The sequence below is a fragment of the Maylandia zebra genome, linkage group LG18 (assembly GCF_041146795.1).
Source record: "Maylandia zebra isolate NMK-2024a linkage group LG18, Mzebra_GT3a, whole genome shotgun sequence".
Lineage (NCBI taxonomy): Eukaryota > Metazoa > Chordata > Actinopteri > Cichliformes > Cichlidae > Maylandia > Maylandia zebra.
The window spans coordinates 17,464,289-17,488,557 of record NC_135184.1 but is presented as its reverse complement, the minus strand read 5'-3'; the positions used below and the strand labels follow the sequence as shown (position 1 = coordinate 17,488,557).

At 40.8% G+C, this 24,269-nt stretch overlaps 2 protein-coding genes across 4 annotated transcripts in view; both read left to right on the top strand.

The window, feature by feature from the left end:
* Nucleotides 1-1,137: 1,137 nt before the first annotated feature.
* On the top strand, nt 1,138-17,887 carry dspa (desmoplakin a). Of its 2 annotated transcripts, none has more exons than XM_004542743.6 (24): nt 1,138-1,557; nt 2,555-2,639; nt 2,823-2,941; nt 3,193-3,334; nt 4,701-4,826; nt 5,205-5,264; nt 5,403-5,570; nt 5,669-5,773; nt 5,862-5,957; nt 6,050-6,175; nt 6,360-6,512; nt 6,603-6,757; nt 6,985-7,111; nt 7,237-7,423; nt 7,822-8,060; nt 8,245-8,426; nt 8,587-8,725; nt 9,517-9,710; nt 9,837-9,999; nt 10,163-10,246; nt 10,340-10,447; nt 10,752-10,850; nt 11,029-12,843; nt 13,242-17,887. In XM_004542743.6, the coding sequence occupies exons 1-24, from the start codon at nt 1,322-1,324 to the stop codon at nt 16,461-16,463; spliced, it is 8,130 nt and encodes a 2,709-aa protein (XP_004542800.3). In that variant the 5' UTR covers nt 1,138-1,321; the 3' UTR covers nt 16,464-17,887. The 2 variants fall into 2 exon arrangements, with proteins under 2 accessions (XP_004542800.3, XP_012772261.2); XM_012916807.5 differs by having other exon boundaries at nt 1,143-1,557; nt 11,029-11,526.
* A 736-nt stretch (nt 17,888-18,623) lies between these two features.
* Nucleotides 18,624-24,269, top strand: part of LOC101469893 (tensin-3) — a 32,208-nt gene continuing 26,562 nt past the window's right edge. Inside the window, exon 1 of one of the 2 annotated variants that reach the window (XM_014412313.4) lies at nt 18,624-19,007. The gene's annotated coding sequence lies outside the window, so the exon portion shown is untranslated. The remainder of the gene's footprint in view (nt 19,008-24,269) is intronic. The other variant, XM_014412314.4, reaches the window with a different exon arrangement.

The window sequence follows — 24,269 nt, the reverse complement described above, 5'->3', positions numbered from 1 at the left end:
GAAAATATTTTGCATAGGCAAGCTATGCCAAGTTTGTCAAGCGCAATCAAAAAGTTTGACGTGGGAAACTAAGCGACTGAAAATGGTATGAAAATTCCAGTTTAGGGCGTTGGCTCCTTAAAGTCACCGGCGTCCATGCCTCCCTCCCCCAACTATCTCCTCCTCCCTGTTATCGCATGTCTGAGGGGAAGGTCGGGGAGTAAGTATGTGTCCGTTGGCTATAGGTTAAAACACCAGAGGGCACACTCAATCAGCAAAGTGAACTATTGTCACTTTCTGCTGAAAAAGATAATTGCACACACTTTACAGGATATTTTGTCCTCGTCAGATCTATCTATATTTACTTTTATCACCTATCAGCAAAATAAGATACAATCACATTCCAAGAAGTGATTGCACCTACAAATCTGCACCAACATCTTTTTTAAAACACAGACACTGTAGGTGTCTACCCCTCCCTACTATGCCTCTTTGTCTTTCTCACACCCTTTCACTCTTCAGAGCTCAGGCACAAGTGTCTTCTTCAGCACTTCTGGAAAACTAAGAACTCACATGAATTTCATTCTGACCTCAAGAATGTTGAACTCAAGATGATAAATGCTTCATGTAACCACAACCTCCATGCACTCCTCTGGGGATTCAGTGAGCTGATTGCATTGCGTCTTAATTACTGTCAGTACTTGCCAGGCTTTCATTTAAATTTATTTTTGGTCTGTATAAAGGGAGGCAAGGAGCAAACAGGAGGACACAAGGAGCTATTAATTGTGGGAAGAAAAATAGTTACAGTTAACCCTCAAGATCAATAAAGTAACAGGGAGGCTTCACAAGCACACACAAAAACATTTCAAGAATTAAATTCATGGAAAATGTGAATTGTATGGAGCGACTCCACACAGGATAAACGGAATAGCAAAATATATAATGTAAGCCTATGTGATTATTGGAGTCAGGTTAGTCCCCCCGCCTCCCCAGCTCTACTGCGTAAAGTTGGACCTCTACTGTACTTTATAATTCTATCAAGTGGTATTACAACATAAAATACGCACTTTCTGCAGAGTGAAAGGACATGCCCAGCACTTATCTTCCCACACAGGACTGTGTTCGCTTGTGTTTCGTAAACACACCAAGGTGTGGTTTCTTTAGTCCAAAAGCAGCCAGCTTCCGTCTATTCTCAACACACCATTATCTGCGCAACAGGAGACGGGGCGGGGAGAGGCGCAAGGTCTGTCCGCTGTCCGAAAAGCAGAGAAAAAAGACAACGAAAAAGTTATTATTTTAAAATTTTAAATATAGAGAGCTACCCAAAACAAACTCATAAACAATGAGTCTGTACGGATCCCAGTCAAAACTGCCCATGAGCGGCATGAGCAGAAGTACTTCACGACCGGAGTTGTCGAATTACAGAAACGACGTGTTCGGTGGAAACGGCTTCCAAGGGGAATACCAAGCAGGGGACGGCGGAGTCACCTACACCTTCTCCAGGCACTCCGTGCACGGCGGAGGTGTCGGAGGGCAGAACATGCAAGTTAGCATGGGTGGAGGCGGCGGTGCTATCAGGTAAGTGCCCTGAAATCACCTGTTGCTTTTGAGAGTGGTGGGAAAATTGCCGGTGTATTTGTAATTGTAAAGTGTGAAATGCATACGCATATACGACGGAGAAAAGTAGCCGGGGTCTTGGGTGACGCATTAAAAAAAAGAAAAGAATGGAATTACCTGGGAGAAAGCGAAACTAGTTTATATAGTGTGCAAGGTTTTGTCAGCTGATTACTGGCAAGTTGGGAGCATTTATTTATTTTGATGAAGTAGTTCTTAAATTATATAATTGAACATGTAATCAAGCAGATAACTGGGGGGGGGGGATCACTGGAAGCCCACCTTTGATTAGAACAAGCACACATAAAATGGAAACTGCACAGTTGACGTTGGCCTGCATTAGTGGTTAAAACTAGTCTTTCGTCAGTCACACAGCCTCGATCTCCTTACCTGGGTCGTCATTTTCTCATTTCCCCCAGGAATACGTACCCAAGTAATCCTGACGTGTTGCGCAATTTTCCGAGTCACATTGAAACATCCTCCCACTACTGTAATTCATGGTGATGTCAGCACCAAAAACTGTCGAGCTATTTCGCTTCCAATAATGTGGTGGAATAAAAAGAAAAATACTTTGCGGTGGATGTGGTGGAGTTGAAAGATTACAGCGTCTGTTTTTCCCTTTTGCACTAATCGCTCTTTTTTCTCCATAACTACTGTGGACGGGAATAAAATGCAGACTAGTCATTTTTAAGTCCTTTTTATTTCAAGAAAGTTAGATCTGCGTCTGTTCACTTCAGTTTCCGTGAAAAGCAATTCACAGCATCTGTCTTTGAAACTTTGTGTACTCAAAGCATTAAAAATCCCCAGAACCTAGCATTCATTTTCTTCATTTTTACCTCTTCTGCTTATGTTGTTACGCGAGTCGTTTACAATCATGTTAAACAAATTTTCTCTGTGTACATAAAGAAATAAATACTGCTTCATTGTTTTCTGAATAATAATCCTTTCCCCCCATGTGCAGTGCAAATGCTATTCAGCAAAAAGCCGCATTCTTGCAACAACAGTGTCATGAACAGCTGGAAAGAGCCAACATGATTCTCCGGACTGTAAGTATTTTTGGCATATTACGCGGAACCCAACAGATTTGACTTGTGTTTTTTAACCTTTGTTTTGGGGAAAATATCATATAGAATACTAAAAAAAAAGTCTTCTTAATTTAGGTGTGACAGTAGTTTAACACAATTTTGCAGCATGTAAGATGTCAGTGTGTGTTTTATGTGATTTTATAGGGGGGTTCCATGAAGGATGCTGAGAGGTTTTTACTTCTTGCTGAAGAATCCATTGAGCAGCTGAGGAACTGTAGCCAAACCATGAATCAATTGCGTATACCAAATGGTATTTTCAGAAGGTAAAACAGGATGCAGTATGTTTGTCTTTGCAAAGTGCAGGTGTACACTCGTGTGAGTGAGTCTGTGTACTGTGTTGGTTTGCATTTGCATGCATTAATTCATTACTGTGTAGCAGTATGAGTAATCCTGAATACACTTTTGTATATGTATGTGGGTTTAGAGATTACATGCACTTATAATCAGCTTGTGTATTAGTGTTTATTTTAAAAGATTCAAAGTATTTCTTTCTTTCTTTTGTAAAACTCTGCAGCATCGAACAGTTCCAGCACATGCATGGCACTATTGCTCAGCAGCTTGTGGGCAGTGTGACTATAAGACGAAATAGAGGCAGTGGAAGCTTTGAGGGGGGGAAGTTGTTTAATGATGCTATGGGCTGGATTTCCCAACAAAAGGTGAGCCCCGCATGTTCAGAGACAATAAACACAACAAATATATGCTGCATGGTTAAACTCAGCCATGGGATAGACTCGTGATCTCTGCAGAGTAACCCTGCCTTCCTTTCAGGGATCTTTGTGCCACTTTAAAAAATGCAAAAACTTTAGAAATCAGTTGTCACAATTACAGTTTTTGCACACCAATTCCTTCTTACTAGCATCAGAATCCACGTCTGACGCTTTTAGGGTCATCGTGCGAGTTGAGCTGTTTGTTCTGGCTGAATAATTGTAACTCTTTGTGTATGCATGCCTACGTGGGTGCACTAGTGTGCATCATTTTTTATGCAAAAGGAGGAAGGCAAGGTTGTGCTCTTTTTCTATCAGGCTTTCTGACCACTCGTAACTGAAACCATCTGGACAAAACCTGCCAAAACCTGATCCGTGAGTGAAAGAAGCCGAGAGGGGTGTAGGAGGATTGAAACAAAGCAGGGAAGAGAGTGCCAATGATAGACAGGGAGAGAGAGAAAGAGAGAGGTAGAAATAAATAGAGCAGGAAAAGAGAGGGTGAAAAAGCTGTGGCTGCAAAAAGTAAGGGAGTGTGATATATGACACCCTTCACTGAGTCAGTTGCTATTGGACAGGGCAGTTTAGCCTATCTCTTAACATGCTCGTGGGAAAATGGCCTCCCCAGACCTCTCACCTCACTAGAAACACACCCTATTATTCATTCAGCTTGTCCAGCCTCACCCTTCTGTGTGTCATAATTCATTTACCTGCTGTCAAAACATATTTTCTCTATCAGTCTATGCATTGCTTTTCTTAAATGGCTACAAAGCTAGAGACAGATCACCTAATGTGGCCTTGTGCTGCTAGTTAGGCTTTCAGCTAATGTGCTGACATTCCAGTACATGCCTTTGTTGACCTTTTCCTGTTAGACTTTAAACCATGCTGGTTAATGTCAGACCCTTTGTCTGTAGCGTCAGTTAAGTTTTCATAAAAGAAAAAGGGAGTGGCAAAAGAACGAAAGCCTTAAGAGAGAGGCGAGAGAGAGAGAGAGAGAGAGAGAACAAGTAAAGAACAGAGACTGACTTGAGTTGGTTTGCTGGCAGAGCTCCTATCAAAGCTAAGTGCTTTCAACAGGGGGGGAATAGTTGGAATAGTTGCTTAACAATGCACTTAATGATTTTATACTGACACCTAGAGGACCTACAGGGTAGGGTAGGTAAATAAGTCAAGACATGAATTTTACCGTATTATTTCATTCATTTTAATACTTAATAAACCTTCATAGGGCCAAGCATTTGGGTATTCCACATAACACTCTATTTTCCAGTTCAGTGTGTAGTTTAGCATGTTAGATAAACTGTTATTCTTCATCTTATAGCGCATGGTTGAGACCGCTCCATGGGGAGATGACTCCGCTGCCATAGAAAAGCAAATCCTAAGTCACAACAGCTTCCACAGCTCCATTCAAAGGAGCTCAGAAGTGGAACGTGCCAGAGATGAACTGGTAAGTTTTTGTCCTCTGCCTGACCCACGCTATGAAGTTTCTCATAAAGCTTATGTTTTAGCTCAAAGGTTATTCTTTAAAACATAAAAATGCCATGCCATTCTTTGCATTAGGGGTGCATTAATGGTGCAGAAGAAGAAACTCAGGGGAGGGAGCCAATCTGACAGTTAACTGAATAACAGAAAAATAGATGACTAAATGAATACCATAATGCATCCGTCTTGAGTTACTTAATGTTTTGTTATTAAGTGTTGCATTTGTAGCGTAATGTGATATTATTGTATTGTAAGTTACCCCTTGCTTTCTATGCCCACTGTGCATTAAGTATTTTTGTGGGCATTTTCAAAACGGAGCTAAATTAAACATCTCTTTCTTTAGAGTGCAAATGGTGAAAAGTACCACCTCTCCCTACTGGACCAAGAATGGGAAAGCATGATGGTAAAAAAAAAACAATAATAACAATACTAATAAAACCTAAATAAATAAATAACCTCTTAGAAACATGTTTTAGTTTGTTGGAGTCTTTAGTTTTCACATCATTATCATTATTACAATTTGAAATTTGCTTTGTTTCAGAAAATGTCCCACAGCCGTCTGAATCAGCTGCGTGAGCTTCAGAACATCATCGAGGAGATCTCCCAGGCCATCATTTGGGTGAACGAGAGAGAGGAGGAAGAACTAATCTTTGACTGGGGAGACAAGAACATTGACTATTACATCCCTAAGAAGCAAGAGAGCTACTCTGTGAGAATCGCCTTTTCTTTTTTCCTTATGTCTTGTGTGTTTTGGTTCTCTGGGCATTATGGAGTCCTTACTTTCTGTTTTGTTTCGGTTTGTGACAGAGGCTGATGAGAGACCTGGAGGTGAAGGAGAAAGATTTAAACAAGCTGAAGGTGAAATCAGACAGCCTTCTGGCCAACAGCCATCCTGCCTCTGATAAGATTGATGTAAGGTGTTCTGGTTTCTTTTTCATTTTAATTTCAAACAGCGCATTATTCTGCAGTTTTGTGCTGAGATGTCCATTTGTGCTCACAGGCCTACATGGACACCTTACAGACCCAGTGGAGCTGGCTTCTGCAGATCACTAAATGCATCCATGTTCATTTGAAAGAGAATTCTGCCTACAGCCAAGTAAAAGCTCATATCTACCTCTGGTTTGATTAAAAAAAAGTATATAGCCTTGTATGTTTTTATGTAACCAATAACAAACCTTTATTCCTCAGTTTTTCAAGGAGGCCAATGAGACCTATATGAAGCTACAGAAGCAGCACGAGACAATTCGAAGCAAATTCACTTGTGACAAGAACACACCCCTGGACAAACTCACCGAACTCCTGAAAAACCTGGAGGTATATTTTTGTAGTGCTTGGTTACAATACCACGGGAAAAACCTAAATGTTATTCCTGTACATGCTAAACTCAAACTTTTCCTCTTAAGTGACATGGAAATCATTAAGGCCAGTTTTTTAAAGACTACATGAAAGTATCTAACTTTTATAGCTCAGTTAAGAACTTCAATTTGCTCTCACACAGACAGAGAAAGCACGCATCATGGAGAATAAGAGGCAGGTCCAAAGTCTGGTCAGCAAGTCCAAGTCTATTGTCAGGCTGAAGCCTCGCAACCCCGAGGAAAAGAGCAGCGGCCCGATCATGGTCCAGGCCTTATGTGACTTTAAACAAGACCAGGTAAGATGCATTTTTACACCCACGCACATATGAATAGAATAGAAGAGTTAAATCTTGCAGGTATAATTCAGTATGATCTGCGTGTTTCAGAAAGGTATTATGAAAGGAAATGAGGGCATCCTGAAGGACAACTCACAGCGCAGCAAGTGGCTTGTGACGGGGCCAGGAGGTCTCGACATGATGATTCCCTCGGTGTGCCTGCTCATCCCCCCGCCAAACCCTCTCAGCATCGGAATCGCCACCAAGTAAGAAACATTCAGTCATGTATTGATTTAGCCTGCTGAAGCTCATCTTATTCTTCTGTTCTATAGAATGTGATGCTTTGCTTCATATACAGTACTGGATGCATTGTGGGGCATTTTTTTCTGCAGTTTTGCTTTATCCAGTTCTTCCTTGTGGTGACTTTGTCATAATTCTTTCTACATTTGCAGTTTCTTTTAAAAAGTGACTGTTTGCTTGTGCCGTTCCCCAGAAATGAGCAGTATTATGAAGCCATCATGAGCATCTGGAATCAACTCTTCATCAACATCAAGAGTCTCATTTCCTGGCAGTATTGCCTGAAAGACATCGATTACATCAACTCTCTCACCATCACCATGGTAAGATCACAAAAAACATTAAAATGAAATGTTGCATTCATAATAAGCAAAGTTTCTGTTTGCTCCTGTTTCCATTGTTTCATCGTGCCTGGTGCTGTGTCTAACCCTTCTCAATTGTCCTGCAGCTGTCAAAGATGCGTCCTGAGGAGTACCGCAACGTCATCAAAGGACTGGAGACTCATTACCAGGAGTTCATGCGTACCAGTCAAGGTTCTGAAATGTTTGGGGAAGAAGAAAAGAAATTAATGCAGGGCAACTTTGACAAGGCCCAGGCCCACTATGATACACTGGTCATCCAGCTGCCTGCGTACAGTGAGTTTAAATTCTCTTTGCCCTATTCCTACGAGTGTAACGGTTTGTTACTTTGGATTGTTATGACCTTTTTCTTCTCGTTACAATTGCCTGCTTTACCATGCTAGCAAAGCTGGCTTTGAGCAGCAGATTTAACTATGAATAAAAATTACTTTTATTCATTTATATTAATCTTAATCAGTATTTTGTAATCAGTTTATATTCTGGAGTTTAGCAGTTGTATTAGTCATTATGAGCCATTGTTAAAAGTGTAAAACAAAAATCCAAAACCAAAGACCAGGGTGTATGCTTCACCCATGAATGTTGTATAAGGGCAAACCAGCACAATTCTTTGAAGTTGATTTTTTAAGAAAATAGTGCTTTTATGTCAATAAATTCATCTTTGTCATTCAATAAAGGGGAGAAAGAGACAGAATCCCTAAAAGTGGAAAAGGTCAAGGTGACCAAAATCTCTACCCCAAAACCCAATAACCAGACTGCACCACCGAGCTCCTCCTTAAGTCTCACACTGCTCACTAGTCTGCATGAGCTTCGACGCAGGCTGGAGTTGGCTGAATCCGGTCTTACCAGTCATCTCCACATTCCTCTGGGGGATAACAGTGTGTATGAGTGCTCAGTGCATATTCAGAAGCTCCAGGTAATTTATTCTTATAAAGTATAAATAAAATATACAAAATATAGATAATACTCACATTGTATTACATAAGATAATTTGCAGTCTATTAGCAATGATAGCATCATGAAACCCTCATTTTGAAAGGGAAAAAAAAAGAAATTTCAAGATTTGATTTAACTGAATATCAGATAATATTAATTTCTAGACTATGAACCAAGACCTGGACTCAATTTACGATGAGTACTTGCGCCTCCGAGAGATGATTACAAAGCAGCTGGAAGGGATTCCTGCGGACTCGGAGCAAGCCAAGTTCCTTCGCGCTGAATTAGATGTAATCAGTCAAAAACTTGCAGGCCTGCAGGACCTCCAGTCAACCTACCTTCAGAGGTACGTTATATCCATTCTGTCATGATTGAGTAAATGCTGTTTTTAAAAAAAAAAAAAAAAAAAAAAGTGATAAAGTGTAGGAACAGAAGTTGTAGTTGTTCTCACAAGTTCAATATCCTTAACATTATTTTTTAATGTCTTGACTACATTTTTGCAACAGACTATCAGCACTTAAGGCCTTGCTTCAGAGCCTTATCCAGGTCGAGGATATCATTAAAGTTCACGAGGCCCGACTGACCGAGAAGGAGACCAGCTCTCTGGATCCTCGGGAGCTGGAAAACCAGCGCCTCACACTAAAGGTTTGATGCACATTTTATATTTTCACAAGTGTTGTCTCTTGCTTTGCTGGAATGTAATCCTTCTCTGAGCTCCCATCTGTATCTTAGAATTGTATCATCTAGGCGGGCAAGAACAAAAAATACATGAGTAAATAAATAATATCAGCCTATATTCCAGTATCAGTATGTCTGTGGTAGAGTAATATAGGCTACTAATATGGCTTGAATGATGTAAAAATAGTGTATTATTAATAAGCTTTTCAGCTTTCTTTGAAAGCAAGTTGCTCTGAAGGTTATAATTCAGAGCCAGTATTAAATGGCTCATCAGGCTATAAAATGTGTTATAACAATGTTATAATTCTGGTCATTTTTCTGCATGACGAGTTGCTGCCATTTCTTTATGACACATTTTAAATGGCACACTTAAAATTTTTATAGGAGTGTTTTGACATTGCAGCTGCTTTTTTGCATGTAGGGATCGAAATCTACAATCATTTTGCTTGGCTCCTTTTTACTAGCAGTGATCAAATAATAACCAGTTCATTTTGGTGATAAAAACCTGAGATTTTACTTTGACTCAACACTATTAAGAGTTTAGTCTTTTGATACCTTTTTTGTGTGTATGAAATAACCAGATGCCAATGTCTGCTTTTGTCTCAAGTTAAGTTTTTTTTTTTTTTTTGTTTGTTTTTAATATATCAAAATCATGACATACATTGTCCAAGTGTGCAGCACCAGTTTTAAAAATGTAATGTGGTTTAGATAAATGGTTCTAAGTATTCTTTTTTTGCGTCTGTTATTCTGTATTGTAGCAAATGAAGAGTGATTTGGAACAGAAAAGAGACCTGCTGACATCTATGGAGTCTGAGCTTTCTACAGCAGTGCACTTGAATGGTCAAATTTCTGACTCCTTCCACAAATGCGACATAGATTTATCCAAATACTCAGTCTTGGTGCGTCAGTTGACTGACCGCTGGCGCCGCATCCAATCACAGATAGATAGCAGGTATGGTAGAATTATTCGTCCATGTTCATATTGGTCCAATACTTATTTTTCTGTGTTGCCCATTCATCATTGCTGGTAACAACACTAAAAATATTCTTTCATTCCTTCCACTTCCTTTTCCTTCAGAGTGTGGGACCTGGAGAAGCAGGGGAATCAGTTAAAGCATTATCAGCAGGGCAGCACTTCCCTGGAACAGTGGATAGACAATGCCAGGAAGCGCCAGGACACCCTTCAGACCATTAAGATCAGTGACATCCAGACCCTAATGGACCACCTTAATCAGCAGAAGGTATGTCTTTCTCTGTTTACATCATGTTTATTGTTTTGTATTGTTTTGAACTGGCCTGGTCTGATTTTGACTTGGAAATATCTACTATTTACTGCTATGTGTTTCATGGATTTTGTATTATTCAGCAACAACTCTGTTTGTTTTGTTTTGTTTTAATGTATAGGCACTTCACAGTGAAATCAAAGGAAAGAAAGAGAAAGTAGAGGATGTACAGAAAAATGCAGACACATGTGCAGCCTCTATAAAGGTCGGTAGTTGAATTTAAAATGCAGTTATACATCTAAAAGTGTGCTAGACTAGACAGCAAAATGAAAGTTTATGTTGCGTTGTATGTTTTCAGGACTATGAGCTGCAGCTGGCTTCTTACAGTTCAGGCCTGGAAACTCTTCTTAATGTTCCCATCAAGAGAACTATGCTGCAGTCCCCTGCTTCTGCTGTCAGACAAGAGGTATGGACGTTGGCCTTCAAACACTTTGCTCTAATCACCTTTTCATATGCATATTTATTAATATTCTAACTTTATGTTTATTGTGAGCATTGCCATTGTTAGTATTGTACATTTGGAAAACAAGTTAGCCGTTGTATATTTTTGGAGTTATTGGTTAATTGCCATTTGTTTGTTGAATTGAACAGTGGATACTTTCTTTATAGGTTTATATAATATAATTAAAGTTACTCCCTTATTTCTTTGTGTCCTTTAAACATGTAATCATTACCAAATTACTCATCATCTGTTCATTTTGTCTCATCAGGCAGGTGACCTACAGACTCATTATATAGAGCTACTTACCCGCTCTAGTGACTACTACAAGTTCTTAGGGGAGTTGCTGAAGAACATGGAAGAGCTGAAGGTGGTTACTGAATTTGCATATTGTTGTTTAAAAACTAGTATTTCTGTTAATTAATGATATTTTAATAATAAATTCTAATATTAGAAAAGAATGAATGATAAATTTAAAAAGAGGTTTATGTGAGAGTATGACAGGATGTAACTGATGTGCTTTCTGTTTTCGCCCTTTCTTTCCTCAGATAAGGAACACCAAGATTGAGATGCTTGAGGAGGAACTGAGGCGTCTGAAGGAGGACCTCAATGATCGTAACCAGAAAAACAAGTCTCTGGAGGATGCTATGGCCCAGTATAAGATGGAGCTTAGTCAGTTACAAGATCAAGTCATTTGTACTGAGGAAGTGAAGAGAACCTCAGTAATACAGGTTAATGCTGCCAAGGAGAGCCTGGACAGCACACAGAGCAAGCTTCATGAGCTTAATGATGAGCTGACGCGTATTAAATACCAACTTGATGAAGAAAAACGGAAAAGGAGGCTGGCAGAGGAGCGCTACAACAGCCAACAAGAGGAGTATGAAGGGGCTGTTCGCCGCAGACAGAAAGAACTGGAAGAACTCAGCTGGACTAAGATTGACTTAGAAAAGGCAGTGAAAGACAAGGAACGTGAAGTTGAGAGGATGAAGATGCAGCTGGAGGAGGAGGCAGCACGTCGACGAAATGCTGAATCTGAAATGTCAAAGGTAAGAACACAGTGCACCCAGGAGATTAATCAACTTAAGCAGACATACGAGACAGAGATCCACGTTACCAAGACCACAATCCTGAAAGCCTCACAGCAGAAAGAAGAAGACGCAACAGAGCTGAGGCTGCAACTTGAAAGACTCGCTGCTGAGAAGAGAGATGTAGAGGAGGAGCTGAGGAGACTGAGGCAGGCGATTGCTATTACAGAGGAGCAGAAAAGCAGGGCAGAACAGGAGGTCAACCAGCAGAGGGCCTCAGTGGCACAAGAGACTAGGGTGCGCAGTGAGCTGGAGGTGCAGCTGATAACACTCAAGCAGCAGAGAGAAGAGAATGAGCTCAAGTTGAAGGAATCCACCAGAAACAATCAGGAAAAGTCCCGGGAAATCAGCGTCCTAACATTTAACCTGGAGGAAGAAGGGAAGAAGCGGAGAGCTCTGGAGTTGGAAATAAATCACCTGAAACAAGCTGAGGCAGAGCTGAAGACAAAGAACACTTCATATCAGGAGACAATTAACAAACTGAAAGTGTCTGAGCAGGAGATCCGTATCACTCGAGTGGAGCTGGAAAAGCAGGCCAGTGAGAAAACTAAGGCTGAGCAGAATTATGCCAGGCTGCAGAGCCGTGTCAGGGAACTTCAAAGCTCTCTGGATGGGAAAGAAGCTGAGCTGGCAAAGCAGAAGCAGGCAACTCAGGAGGAGTTCACTCGTAGAAAGCGAATGGAGGCTGAGTTGGAGAGGATGACACATACTTGCAGAGAGCATACCACCACAATTAGCTCGCTAAAATCAATTCAGATAGAGGCTTCCACCTCTGGGAGAAAGTATGAGCAGGATCTCAAGGCTCTTCAGGAGGCTCTGGATAAGAGTCTGAGGGATCACAAAGCTACAAAGGAGGAACTGGCAAGTGTAACAGCTGAGCTGAAGATACAGAAACAGAAGCTCCAGCAGGAATTGACCCGTATTCAAGAACTAAACCTGCGTAATGAAAGCCTTTATAAGACTATTGAGGAGAAGAGCCGCCAACTTAATGAGTATACCACAGAGATTGAGAAGCTAAAGACTCTGACACAGAACCTCACAAAGGAGAGACTGAAATTGGAGGAGGAGCTGAGAACCGTTAGACAAGAGAAAGATGAGATGAAGCTCAGCAAAGATGCTATTGATGGAGAAAGTGCTACTCAGATTTCAGCCTTGCATGTCCAACTCCAGAGTAGCATCAAGAGGACGTCAGAGCTCCAGGGTCTCATCAATGACCTAACCAACGAGAGAGAAAAGCTTAAATCGGAAATAAACAAATTCCAAAAGCAGTCAATTGAGGTATTTTTGATTGTACTGACGGATCATTACCAATCATCACATCTAATGATAATAAGCGCTCCTTGCATGACTTGGTATACATGCAATAAAAGTGAGCCTGATATCAGAGTAGCCGTCTATAATTTGTGATTTGCCTCTTTTAGCTTAGCATTTTTGCATGTTTTTACTTACTTACAAAATAGCTATGCATTTCATTTACCCATTCACTTATGGCACTTATGAACTTCATTCTTACCATTAAACAGTTTAACACTAACATGCTGGTATGCACAAATATGTACGTTAGTTCAGACAGGTCTAACAAATGAAGGACATGTAATTTAATCTAAATTGTTTGTATTCTATATGTGGGAAAATGTCTTGCATACATGACAATATACTTTCTTATCTCTTCACAGACTTCGCTTGTGGTGCAAGAATCCCAAAGTAAATACAGTGAGCTGCTGCTGGAGAAGGATAGTTTTCTGTCCAGGATTAAACTGTTGGAGCAGGACAAGACTCGTCAGCTGCGGTTAGAAGAGGAGCTCAATCGCATCAAAGTCACACTAGAGTCCGAGCGTCGAAACAAACAACAGCTGCAGGAAGAGAAAAATTCAATTTTCAAGGAGCTAAGCACTATAAAGAGCCAGTATGAGCTGAAAAGTTCTCAGATTAGGCAGTGCGAGTCAGACAGAGATAGAGCCGATCGAGAGAGGCTTTCCCTCAAGAGCGAGATCGAGAGGCTCATGAGGGAGCTAACGAGTATTGAAGAAAGGTACAAGAGCCGTCTGTTGAGCTCAGAGAAAGAGGCAAAAGAGCTGGCTCTCAAGAAGGAGTCCCTGGAAAGAGAAATACGCAGACTGCAGCAGAGACCCAACACTCTGAATATGCAGACCCAGACAGATGATAAGGTCCAAACCATTGATCCTTCAAAGCTTCTGTTTGACAGCGTGCGCCGCAAAGTTACAGCCCATCAGCTTTGCGACTGTGGTATCATTAGTAAAGCTACTCTAGATGAACTCCTAAAGGGAAGACGGACAGTGAGCGAGGTAGCTGCAGACATCCAGGTTAACCTTAAGGGCAGTGGCATCATTGCTGGTATGACATCTACTTCTCAAAGGAAAATCCCGTTCACTGAAGCCAAAAACAAGAATATGCTCAGCCCAGAGAGTGCCCTTAAGCTTCTGGAAGCTCAGGCAGCAACAGGCTACATAGTGGATCCTGCATTTAATGAGAAGATGCCTGTGGATACCGCCTGTTCAAGAGGGATTGTAGACACGGAAGACAGAGATACCTTGTTGAAAGCTGAAGCTGCTAGCACAGGTTTCAAAGATCCATACTCTGGCAAAGTGTTATCTGTGGGTCAGGCTTGCAAACAAGGCCACATAGACAAAGAGACAACCATCCGCTTGCTCCAGGCTCAAGAGTCTGTTGGGGGTATACTGGATCCTGTTTTGGGTGTCTTCCTACCAAAAGATCTGGCCTTGGACCGCAATCTTATTGACGAGGACCTCTACAGGGCTCTGACTAAAAAACCAACCTGCTATCTGGATCCAACAACTGGACAGAAGACAACTTACAATGACCTTCGGATGAAGTGTACAGTGGAACCTGTTTCTGGCTTGCTTCTGATCTCTGGTCCAGAAAAACCCTTGACAGTGAAAGGTCTCCGTGGTGAAGTCTCTGTCTCGGAACTCATCGAATCTGAACTTCTGGATGAAACTGACTTGCAGAAGCTCAGTCAGGGCAAACTCACTAGCAGAGATATTGAAGACAAGCTAAAGACCTATCTCCATGGCTCTACCTGTATTGCCGGGATCTATGATGAAGCCAATGACAGAATACTACCTTTTTATCAGGCAATGAAGGAGGGTCTGCTTATGAGAGGCACCACGTTGGAGCTTCTTGAGGCCCAGGCTGCTTCTGGCTTCATAGTTGATCCAGTCAACAATGTTTTCTTGACAGTGGAAGACGCCAGCAAGAGGGGTCTGATAGGGAAGGAGTTTAAGAACAAGCTGTTGTCTGCAGAGAAGGCAGTAATAGGATACAGAGACCCAAACACAGGAAAAACTATATCCCTCTTCCAAGCTATTGAGAAAGATCTTATTGAGAAGGGTCATGGAATCCGACTGCTCGAGGCTCAGATTGCCAGTGGTGGGATTATTGACCCCAAAGAGAGCCATCGTATTGATGTTGCTGTTGCCTATAAGAGAGGATACTTTGATGAGGAGATGAATGAAATCTTATCTTATGAAGGGGATGACACAAAAGGATTCTTTGATCCTAATACCAAGGAAAATCTGACATATCTTCAGCTGAAGGAAAGGTGCATCAAAGATGAAAAAACAGGTCTATTACTGCTGCCACTAAGAGACAAGAGAAAGCCCCAGAAGACGCAGGAAAGCCGCACAAATGTCCTACGCAAGAGGCGGGTTGTAATCGTTGATCCAGACACTGGGCTTGAAATGTCAGTGAGAGAGGCCTACCACCGTGAGCTGATTGACTACGATACTTTCCTGGACTTGTCAGAGCAGGAGTGTGAGTGGGAGGAAATAACTATAACAGGGTCAGATGGCGCTGCACGCTTGGTTATAGTAGATAGAAAAACTGGAATCCAACATGATATTCAAGACTGCCTAGAGCGTGGTGTCATTAACCAGAGCACTTTGGATAAGTATCGTGCTGGAACAATGACCTTGACCCAATTTGCTGACGAAATTGCCAGCAGAAGCAGCAGCCTTGAAATGACCATTGCAGCCAGCAATGTTGATGACATGATCACCTGCAGCAGCCCCACCCACACAACACCATCTTCTCCTACTGTCCGTAAACGCTTCAACAGTATATCTATTACAGTCTCTCCCCCTGAGATGTTTGATGACCACAGCCCTGTGGGGGCTATATTTGACACAGAGACCTTGGAGAAAATAACTGTTAGTGAAGCGCTTAGAAGAGGCATAGTTGACACTCTTACAGCACAGAGGTTGCTGGAGGCCCAGGCATGCACAGGTGGTATCATCAACCCTGCTACTGGTGAGAGACTGTCACTGCAAGATGCTGTCCATCAGAGCATCATTGATGAAAGCATGGCCAGTAAACTGAAACCTGCCCAGAAAGCTTATGTTGGCTTTGAGGATGTGAAGACTAAAAGAAGGATGTCTGCGGCAGAAGCAGTCAAGGAGACATGGCTGCCTTATGAGGCTGGCCAGAGATTTTTGGAGTTTCAGTACCTGACAGGGGGCCTGATTGAACCTGGCACTGGACGTCGCGTCAGTATTGAAGAGGCTATCCGCAGAAAATGGCTAGATGGTCAGGGGGCCCGGAAGCTTCAAGACACTCGGAACCACCAGAAGAACCTGACCTGTCCCAAGACTAAACTGAAAATATCCTACAAAGAAGCCATGGACAGCTGCATGGTGGAGGAAAGCAATGGCATGAAGATGCTGCAAGCCTCATCTGTGTCTACCAAGGGAATCAGCAGCCCTTACAATGTCTCTAACCCAGGATCTCGCTCTGGCTCAAGGGCTGGGTCTCGTACCGGCTCGAGGAGTGGATCACGTAGAGGCAGTGTGGATTACACCTCTACTATGACCTTTACATCCAGCAGCAGTACCATTTATAGTTCTAACACACACTTTTAATTCACTCCACAGAATGATAATAATTAATCACATAAGAGTAGCATGTCTTTTGCAGTTTGCTTGTTTGCTTTTTTTTTTTTTTTTATAACCATTTTTTAAAAAAAACAAAACAAAAAAGAAGTATTGTACTTAAAAGATTGGGGAGGTGTTTTGTTTTTGTTTGGTTTTTTATTTTTTTTAGACCTTTTTTGTTTGCAGGTTGTAATGATAAGTTTCAATATTAGATGCTGAGTGCTATTTACACCTTTATCACAATAGATTTTTAGTAGATATAACCTTATTTCAGTTCATTTTACTACATGATGACTTTTTATAACAATATATAATAAATGCCTGTTGATTTCATCTTTAACGTGACCTCTGAATAAATTTCGCTTTTGTTGTGTTGTGTGAACATGACAGGTTAATTCATGCATTATTGAAAGAACATTTGTTGTTGTTGTTAATTGGAAATCCTGAGGCTTAGCAATATATGTTTTACATTGCAATACAACATATTTTACATTGTAACTGTAGAAAATTGTTGCTACTAAAATGCTGTTGCCCGCTATCAAAATAAAGTTGTTACAGAATTTTACATGCCTTTTTGTCCTGGTTCATTTAAATTAGCTGTTGCGTGTATGAGGAGAAGATAGCTAGACAGCATTGTTTATAAGGATGACTCTGATTGTAATGCTAAAGTTGTTCTGGGATCCCTGTTTAAATGCAACTCACTATATTACCCTTGATCTTACACAGATTGAGAGTGAAGTTTCACTCTTCAGTTGATTGATGGTGGCTTGAAATATCTGTTAATAAACTACATAAATAAATAAAAACATTGCATAAGATATCATGAAAGATCCATGATTTACCTTCTGAAGGAGGTTGATTTGGATCACTGGAGATCCTCATATGTGTAATTTGAACTCGGTCTATGTTAATGTAATAAAGTGACTATTCTAAAAAAAAACAAAACAAAAAAGAAGTATTGTACTTAAAAGATTGGGGAGGTGTTTTGTTTTTGTTTGGTTTTTTATTTTTTTTAGACCTTTTTTGTTTGCAGGTTGTAATGATAAGTTTCAATATTAGATGCTGAGTGCTATTTACACCTTTATCACAATAGATTTTTAGTAGATATAACCTTATTTCAGTTCATTTTACTACATGATGACTTTTTATAACAATATATAATAAATGCCTGTTGATTTCATCTTTAACGTGACCTCTGAATAAATTTCGCTTTTGTTGTGTTGTGTGAACATGACAGGTTAATTCATGCATTATTGAAAGAACATTTGTTGTTGTTGTTAATTGGAAATCCTGAGGCTTAGCAATATATGTTTTACATTGCAATACAACATATTTTACATTGTAACTGTAGAAAATTGTTGCTACTAAAATGCTGTTGCCCGCTATCAAAATAAAGTTGTTACAGAATTTTACATGCCTTTTTGTCCTGGTTCATTTAAATTAGCTGTTGCGTGTATGAGGAGAAGATAGCTAGACAGCATTGTTTATAAGGATGACTCTGATTGTAATGCTAAAGTTGTTCTGGGATCCCTGTTTAAATGCAACTCACTATATTACCCTTGATCTTACACAGATTGAGAGTGAAGTTTCACTCTTCAGTTGATTGATGGTGGCTTGAAATATCTGTTAATAAACTACATAAATAAATAAAAACATTGCATAAGATATCATGAAAGATCCATGATTTACCTTCTGAAGGAGGTTGATTTGGATCACTGGAGATCCTCATATGTGTAATTTGAACTCGGTCTATGTTAATGTAATAAAGTGACTATTCTAAAAAAAACAAAAAAAAAACTAACGGTTTGAATATTCGTAATACACCTGTGAACTACTGAGGAAATAAAATGTACCTTTATGAAACATTAAAAAGTTGTTGCCTAATTTAAACTTACTTATATATTAAAGGTTTTAAACGATAGGTTATAATTTCTTACAATTATATATTTCATTATGTCATGAATATGTATTTACTTGTACAGCAGCCATATGAAAGGTGATTATGTGGGTGTGGGATGGCAGGAAGTTAAAGTCTGTGTATGAGTAGTGAGGGTGAGAACAAACAAATGGAAGGGGGCAGAGGGAGGAGGCCAAAGCGAGGGGAGGTAGGTTGAAAGGGGAGGGAAGAAGGCAGACACCCACGGCGGAGCGGTAGGAGGACTATCCCATGCCAGGACTTGTGGCGGCTGCAGCGGTAGCCTGGACTAGAGGAAGTGTTTTGGAGGCATAGGAGAAATAGCAGCAGCAGCTTTTCCCTTTTTTTTCAGGATACGAGCAAGATTTTATTTTATTACCAGCAGTGACAGAAAGGAGCCCCTGGGTCCAAGCAAACTCCGAATAGCCACAGAGCGCATTCCAGCAGAGGAAAATGAGCCTCCCAGCCCGCAGTAAGCCTGTTTGACGGCTGAGGGCTCTTTGAGACTCCGGACTTTATCATATTCCTTTTCTTTCTACAGCTTAAACTTGCTTAAAAAAGGAGGAAAAGAAGACTCACCCCGAAAAAAAACAAGTCGTTGCTTTCACTTTAAAAAGGTAAGGCATGTTACCCGAAACAGTTCGCCAGAAGAAGACAAGAGTTTTAACTGGGGCTGGTCAGCGCTTTAAAAAGCGGGATGAGACTTCCACTCTGTGGAGAACTTTTCAACAGTCACACTGCAGTGAGGTCGTCCACAGAGTAAAACAGGGCAATGCTTTGTATTTACTTTGGCTAGAAACAGGGTGTGCGTGTGTGCGCGCTCTGGTGTAAAAATTCTGAAAACAGGCAAGCGAGTCATTCATTCTGATCAGATTTTTTTAATGTCTTTATTTTTACATCATGTTTTTAAATAGAACTATTTAAATGCCTTTTACTGAAACTTCCTAAAGTCAGGCTTAGTAGTCTTTTTAGCTTTTAAACGTTTACCCCAGTGGATTGTATTCTACAATAGCTATAATTTGGGGTTCCTTGCTGTTGTGGGCTATGGTCTGCTGAAGACCTTTTATAATGTGAAACATATGGGACTATGGAGGACTTGCGTCCAGTAGTCCAGAAAGCTTCAACAGAGATAGGGCCTACCTTTCTGTTTGGGGTGTTGTACTCGTGAACAGGTATTCGAGAGACATGACTGATTAAGAAAGTTTGTCTTTTTTCTCTCTGTCTGTCTTTTGAGCTAGAGCTGCTGCATGGTATGTGCAGCCTTAAGGCTATGATTCTCAGACAGCCATTGTTGATGACATGCACAAGTGTCCTTACATGATAGCAGGTACAGAGTCTACGTCTTCCTGCGTTTACACCCTCTTGCAACTAGTTTGTGAGTTGTTGTGAGCATTTTACAGGCTGAACTCTTCCAAGATTTGGTTTAATTTAGAGTTGCATGACTAATATCTAACCCTCCAGGCGAAAAGAAATGAGTCAGAAACACAAAGAGTTATTATTATTATTTTGCATGACTGGTAACAGGAGGCACTTAGAAAGGGCTGGCAGAGCAACACATGAATGGGGATCCCGATAGTGTAGTTTGGACAGGTGGGTTGGCAGAGGGTTGGGACTATGTACTGTAAGCAGAACACTGTGATCCCAGCAGGAGACAGAGCAGTGGGGCATTTCATTTTGTCACAGCACCACTCTTTGTACATGTGCAAGTCATTAAACAGAGAGGAGACCTGGAGTATGAAAGCAATAAAGTGGCAAAAATTGTTTTAAAGAAAAAGAGAGGGTGGCGGGGATAGAAAAAGGGAGAGTGCTAACGTAATCCATTCTGGAGCACATTCCACGCTGACCCTGGGATTGAAAATGGTAATTAGGGACTGCTTTAGGAGCCTTCTGGGTGCACAGATTTGCTCAGAGCCAGGGCTGTCATTTTTATTTCCTTCAAAATGCCTCGTGAAAATGTGAGACAAATACATGCTAGAGTTCCAGAGTTACAAAATAAACGTACTAAAAATACTCCGCATCCACGTCTGTGGCTTTTTTCAATAGTTCTCAGGGCTTGTTTATTTCAGTCCTTCAGCAGTGAATGGGTGTCAAAGCCACAGCATAAACATACAGAGCCCCTGACAGGAAAAGGCCAGAACAAACTGTGGCCTTGTCCTTCTCTGGGCTCTTAAAGCCTGTCATGTCTCTGTGAGCATGTTATTCCACAGCATGGTGCCACACTCACGCCAAGTATGAATACATGGCGGTTTTCGAATGGTGAAGCTGATGGTATCAGAGTTATTAGAAGGCTGTTAGATGTAATCGCTAAATATTATCAGGAGACTCCAGCCACACGACAGAGGGAGAAAAAAACAAATGGGTTCTGCTTGCTGGAGAGGGCAAAGAAAGAATTAAAGCTAAATGCAGTGTAGGAAAACATTTTTGTCCGGCAGCAGCCTGCAGCCAGACTTCCTGAAGCATTTATGGCACTTTAGGTGTTACTCAGGTTTGCAGACAACAGCTTCAAAGGCTGTTAATCTTTCCAAATTCTCCCAAAGAGACAGCAGTGTTATGCATGTGTACCTGCTTTTTCCATAGGTATTTAATAGAGGACTTCTGCGTGCTGGGAAGTTTTGAGGTTTATCACATCAACTTTGGCTGAGGCAGCGCTCACTCTGTACCAGATAAAGCAAGCTTGATGATTTTTTTTTTTTTCATTTCAGTCCCATCATTTCAGTTTAATTGACCTGTGAAAATATTCGAGTTGTCTCAGAAATGGAGGTTGTTGCCGCAGCATGTCAATCACAGGGCTGAAGTTTGAGCCAACAGAACCAATTTGGGAGTGTGAATGGGGGAAGGGTTGCCCTGATTGCTTTCATATGTGCGCTGTTTTTTTTTTTTTTTGTTTGTTTCGCTCCGTCTCATCTTGTTTCTTAGTGATTTGCAAGCTATCCGCTTGATTATGCATTGGGGAATTTAGTTAGGTAATACCGATTTGTTTTGGATTCTAATAATGGCTTGTAATGGAAATGTGTCATATTTTCAATAGGCTTTTACAAGCAAGAAAATAATGCATTGATTAGTTCAGAAAATCGCATATCCTGCACAAATTTTAAAGCTTAGGGTTTATTTGTCATTGTAGCAGTGATGTTTTCAGAAAAAAAAAATGCAGCATTCACCCTAAACTTGAAAATTACATTTTTCTTTCTTTAATCTCAACAAGCCTATTTCTTCTGCTAGTTTGTGCACATATTACGTTACATATTAAATTCACTAATGGAAAATCCAGTTAGGGATACTGTAGACAGCTTAATCACAAAGTTGCACATAAATCAGTTTAGTTGCCGAGGCTCTGCAGAGTCTTATTATTTGTGAGTGACAAGTATGTAAAGTTTTTGCCAACTCTTGTTATCACAATAGACTTTAAAATAAACAGCCATGAGGTCATTGCTCACATGATCAGGCTGTCATTTAACCCACAGGGCTTGCCCATGTCTGGATACAAAGACGGTCCTCATTGGTTTTTATGCCCTATTCCACGATGCCGCTTCTTTTATCTCATGGTTCACCTGCTCGTGCAGAGTGGAAGATTCCATGTGATGGCCAGGTGATGGGTGTGGCCCATTAAAGAGGCCTTCATCCCAGCACGCTTCACCGTACACTCCTCAACATTTCATTACTCATAAAGGAACGTTTGATTAATTCAATTTCAGCAAGGTTCCAGGTAAGAAAGGCATTTGGAATGAGTCGTAAGTGATGGTCATGCGTGTGTGAACGTGGCTGACAGCAGCAATGCAGCCTAATCAAGCACCTACCTGCAAGGGTTGGAGCTTGGGGAGCCAGACACACCCTAATCCCCCAACATCCTGACCTTAGTAAACCTGTTGCAGCTTGTTCACCGTAAAACCTGGCAACCTCGAATCTCTCTCCGTCTCCCGCACTCCTCTACCAGCCTTGCTCTCACAGTGCCATGGGTGGGCTCTGGATTTGAGTTCCTTGGTACTGCTTATTCTGTCTTTGTGAGCTAATGCTGTGCCTCAAACCAGGAACAAAAGCAGTCAGTGCAAATTAAAGACCAATTATCTTTAGTGCGTGCTGGGGCAAGCTGCTCTCGGTGGACTGAGTGAAGGGTGGGAGAATTGAGAGGAAAATGCCGATTACTGCAGTGCCGCTACACATGAATGTTTCATATGAAAAATCGAATACTACTTAGAAGTTCTGTCACGTGTTATGTCATTTTTAGATACTGGCTACATTTGCACATCTTTAGAGATCCGCCCATTTGAACTGGGTGGAAACCTTTCCTTTTTCACTCTGTTTAGTCTTATTCAATTTGGTGGTATAATTAAAAATTTATTAGTTTTTTGTTGGAAAATGTGCAGATTTTTTTTTTTTTTTAACTTTTGAACAAAGCCAGACTAAAGCTTCATTTTTTTTACTTTATGAACTTAAAAGCTATGTCTCTAAAGAAGAAGGGAACACGTTAGAGTTATGCTTTAAAATACAATTATACTGCTTCTTGCAGAAAATTGAGCCAGTATCATTCTTTGGTTAAGTTGATACCTCTTCCACACAGTTAGCACAGTACTTTGACACTTTCAAAATATTACGGGGCCTTCTTCCCATTGCCATGCCCTTGACGCAGAGCCTAAGTCCCGGCCTTTCTGTTCATTAATTTCCCATTAGTCAACAGTTTTTCCTTAAAGTCACTAGGGAAATAAACTAACCCGGTCATTAGCTTCAACGACCTGAGGACCTGAGCGCCTCCTCCAACAAGCACAGTCCCTACCAGTGATGACCTCTTCACATGGCCTCTTTCATTCCGCTCTGAGGGTTCATTTAAGCCATGGCTACACTGTCCCTGATTTATGGCTCCCTCACTGTGCCCGTTCAAAGTGATGGGCTGTAGCCTGCAGTCGTCTCAGAGTTAATTAATGGACGCATTCTCGACAGGATCGTTTAATCACAACAAACAACTGGGTTCAGTCAAGAAGAGCGATGATGATATCTTTGGCAGCTTTAGCAATGTGCTTCTGTTTTTGTGAGTGTGCTTGTGAAAAATTGAATATAAGATTCAGATTCTGTTGAACAGTAGTCTCTTACAAATGCAAGACAGGAGTATAAATCATTTCTTAACCCGGGATTTGGTTTCATTTACAGACAGTTTTCTGTTTATAAAATTTAACATAACACAGTTTTCCAAAAAGAAAAAAAATCTAGATCTCAAATCTTAGTTAATTAACTCTTCACTGATAGGAAATTAAATTGAAAGACAGATCAGTACTGGCTTTAATTTAAAATGTAAGAGCACATGAAGAACGAAAGAAACAAAGCTTAAGAATTGAAGACTTTAATTAATCAAAAACGTAATTTTTGGAACGATTTTACTCCCTTTTAATTTGAAAATTTCTTGTCACAAGCAGGAGACAGAATTCCGTAACCAAGCTGGATTTAGGTTTTCCACACTAACTTATGACTATGAGGTCAATTGGCAACAACTTGCTACTCTCTCGCTGCTGAGCTGTACAAAGTGACAAAGAGGCCGTACTAAGATACCGAGATAAGAGAGCAAGAGAAGAGTCTGTGGGATGTGTTGAGTAGCAGTGGGAGACTGGCTCTTCCTAGACCACCATAGCAGGAAGTTCATGGCCATGAGGTCACAGGGACACGCCGTCACTCAGGGATTTACAGAAACTGGTTTCAACCGGAGTTCTTTGAAAGTTTTCTTTGTCTTTGTCATTGTTGCTGTGGATCACTGACTGCGGTTCCTAGATTGCTCATGTCCAGTCTTCTCCTGTGTGTCTTTTTGCAGTCCAGAGAAGTTAATTATCTGTCGTGCTCAAAAGGTTAAAAAGATTGCGATATGTTGTATTGTCTAAGAGAGTATACTGTAGTATCTG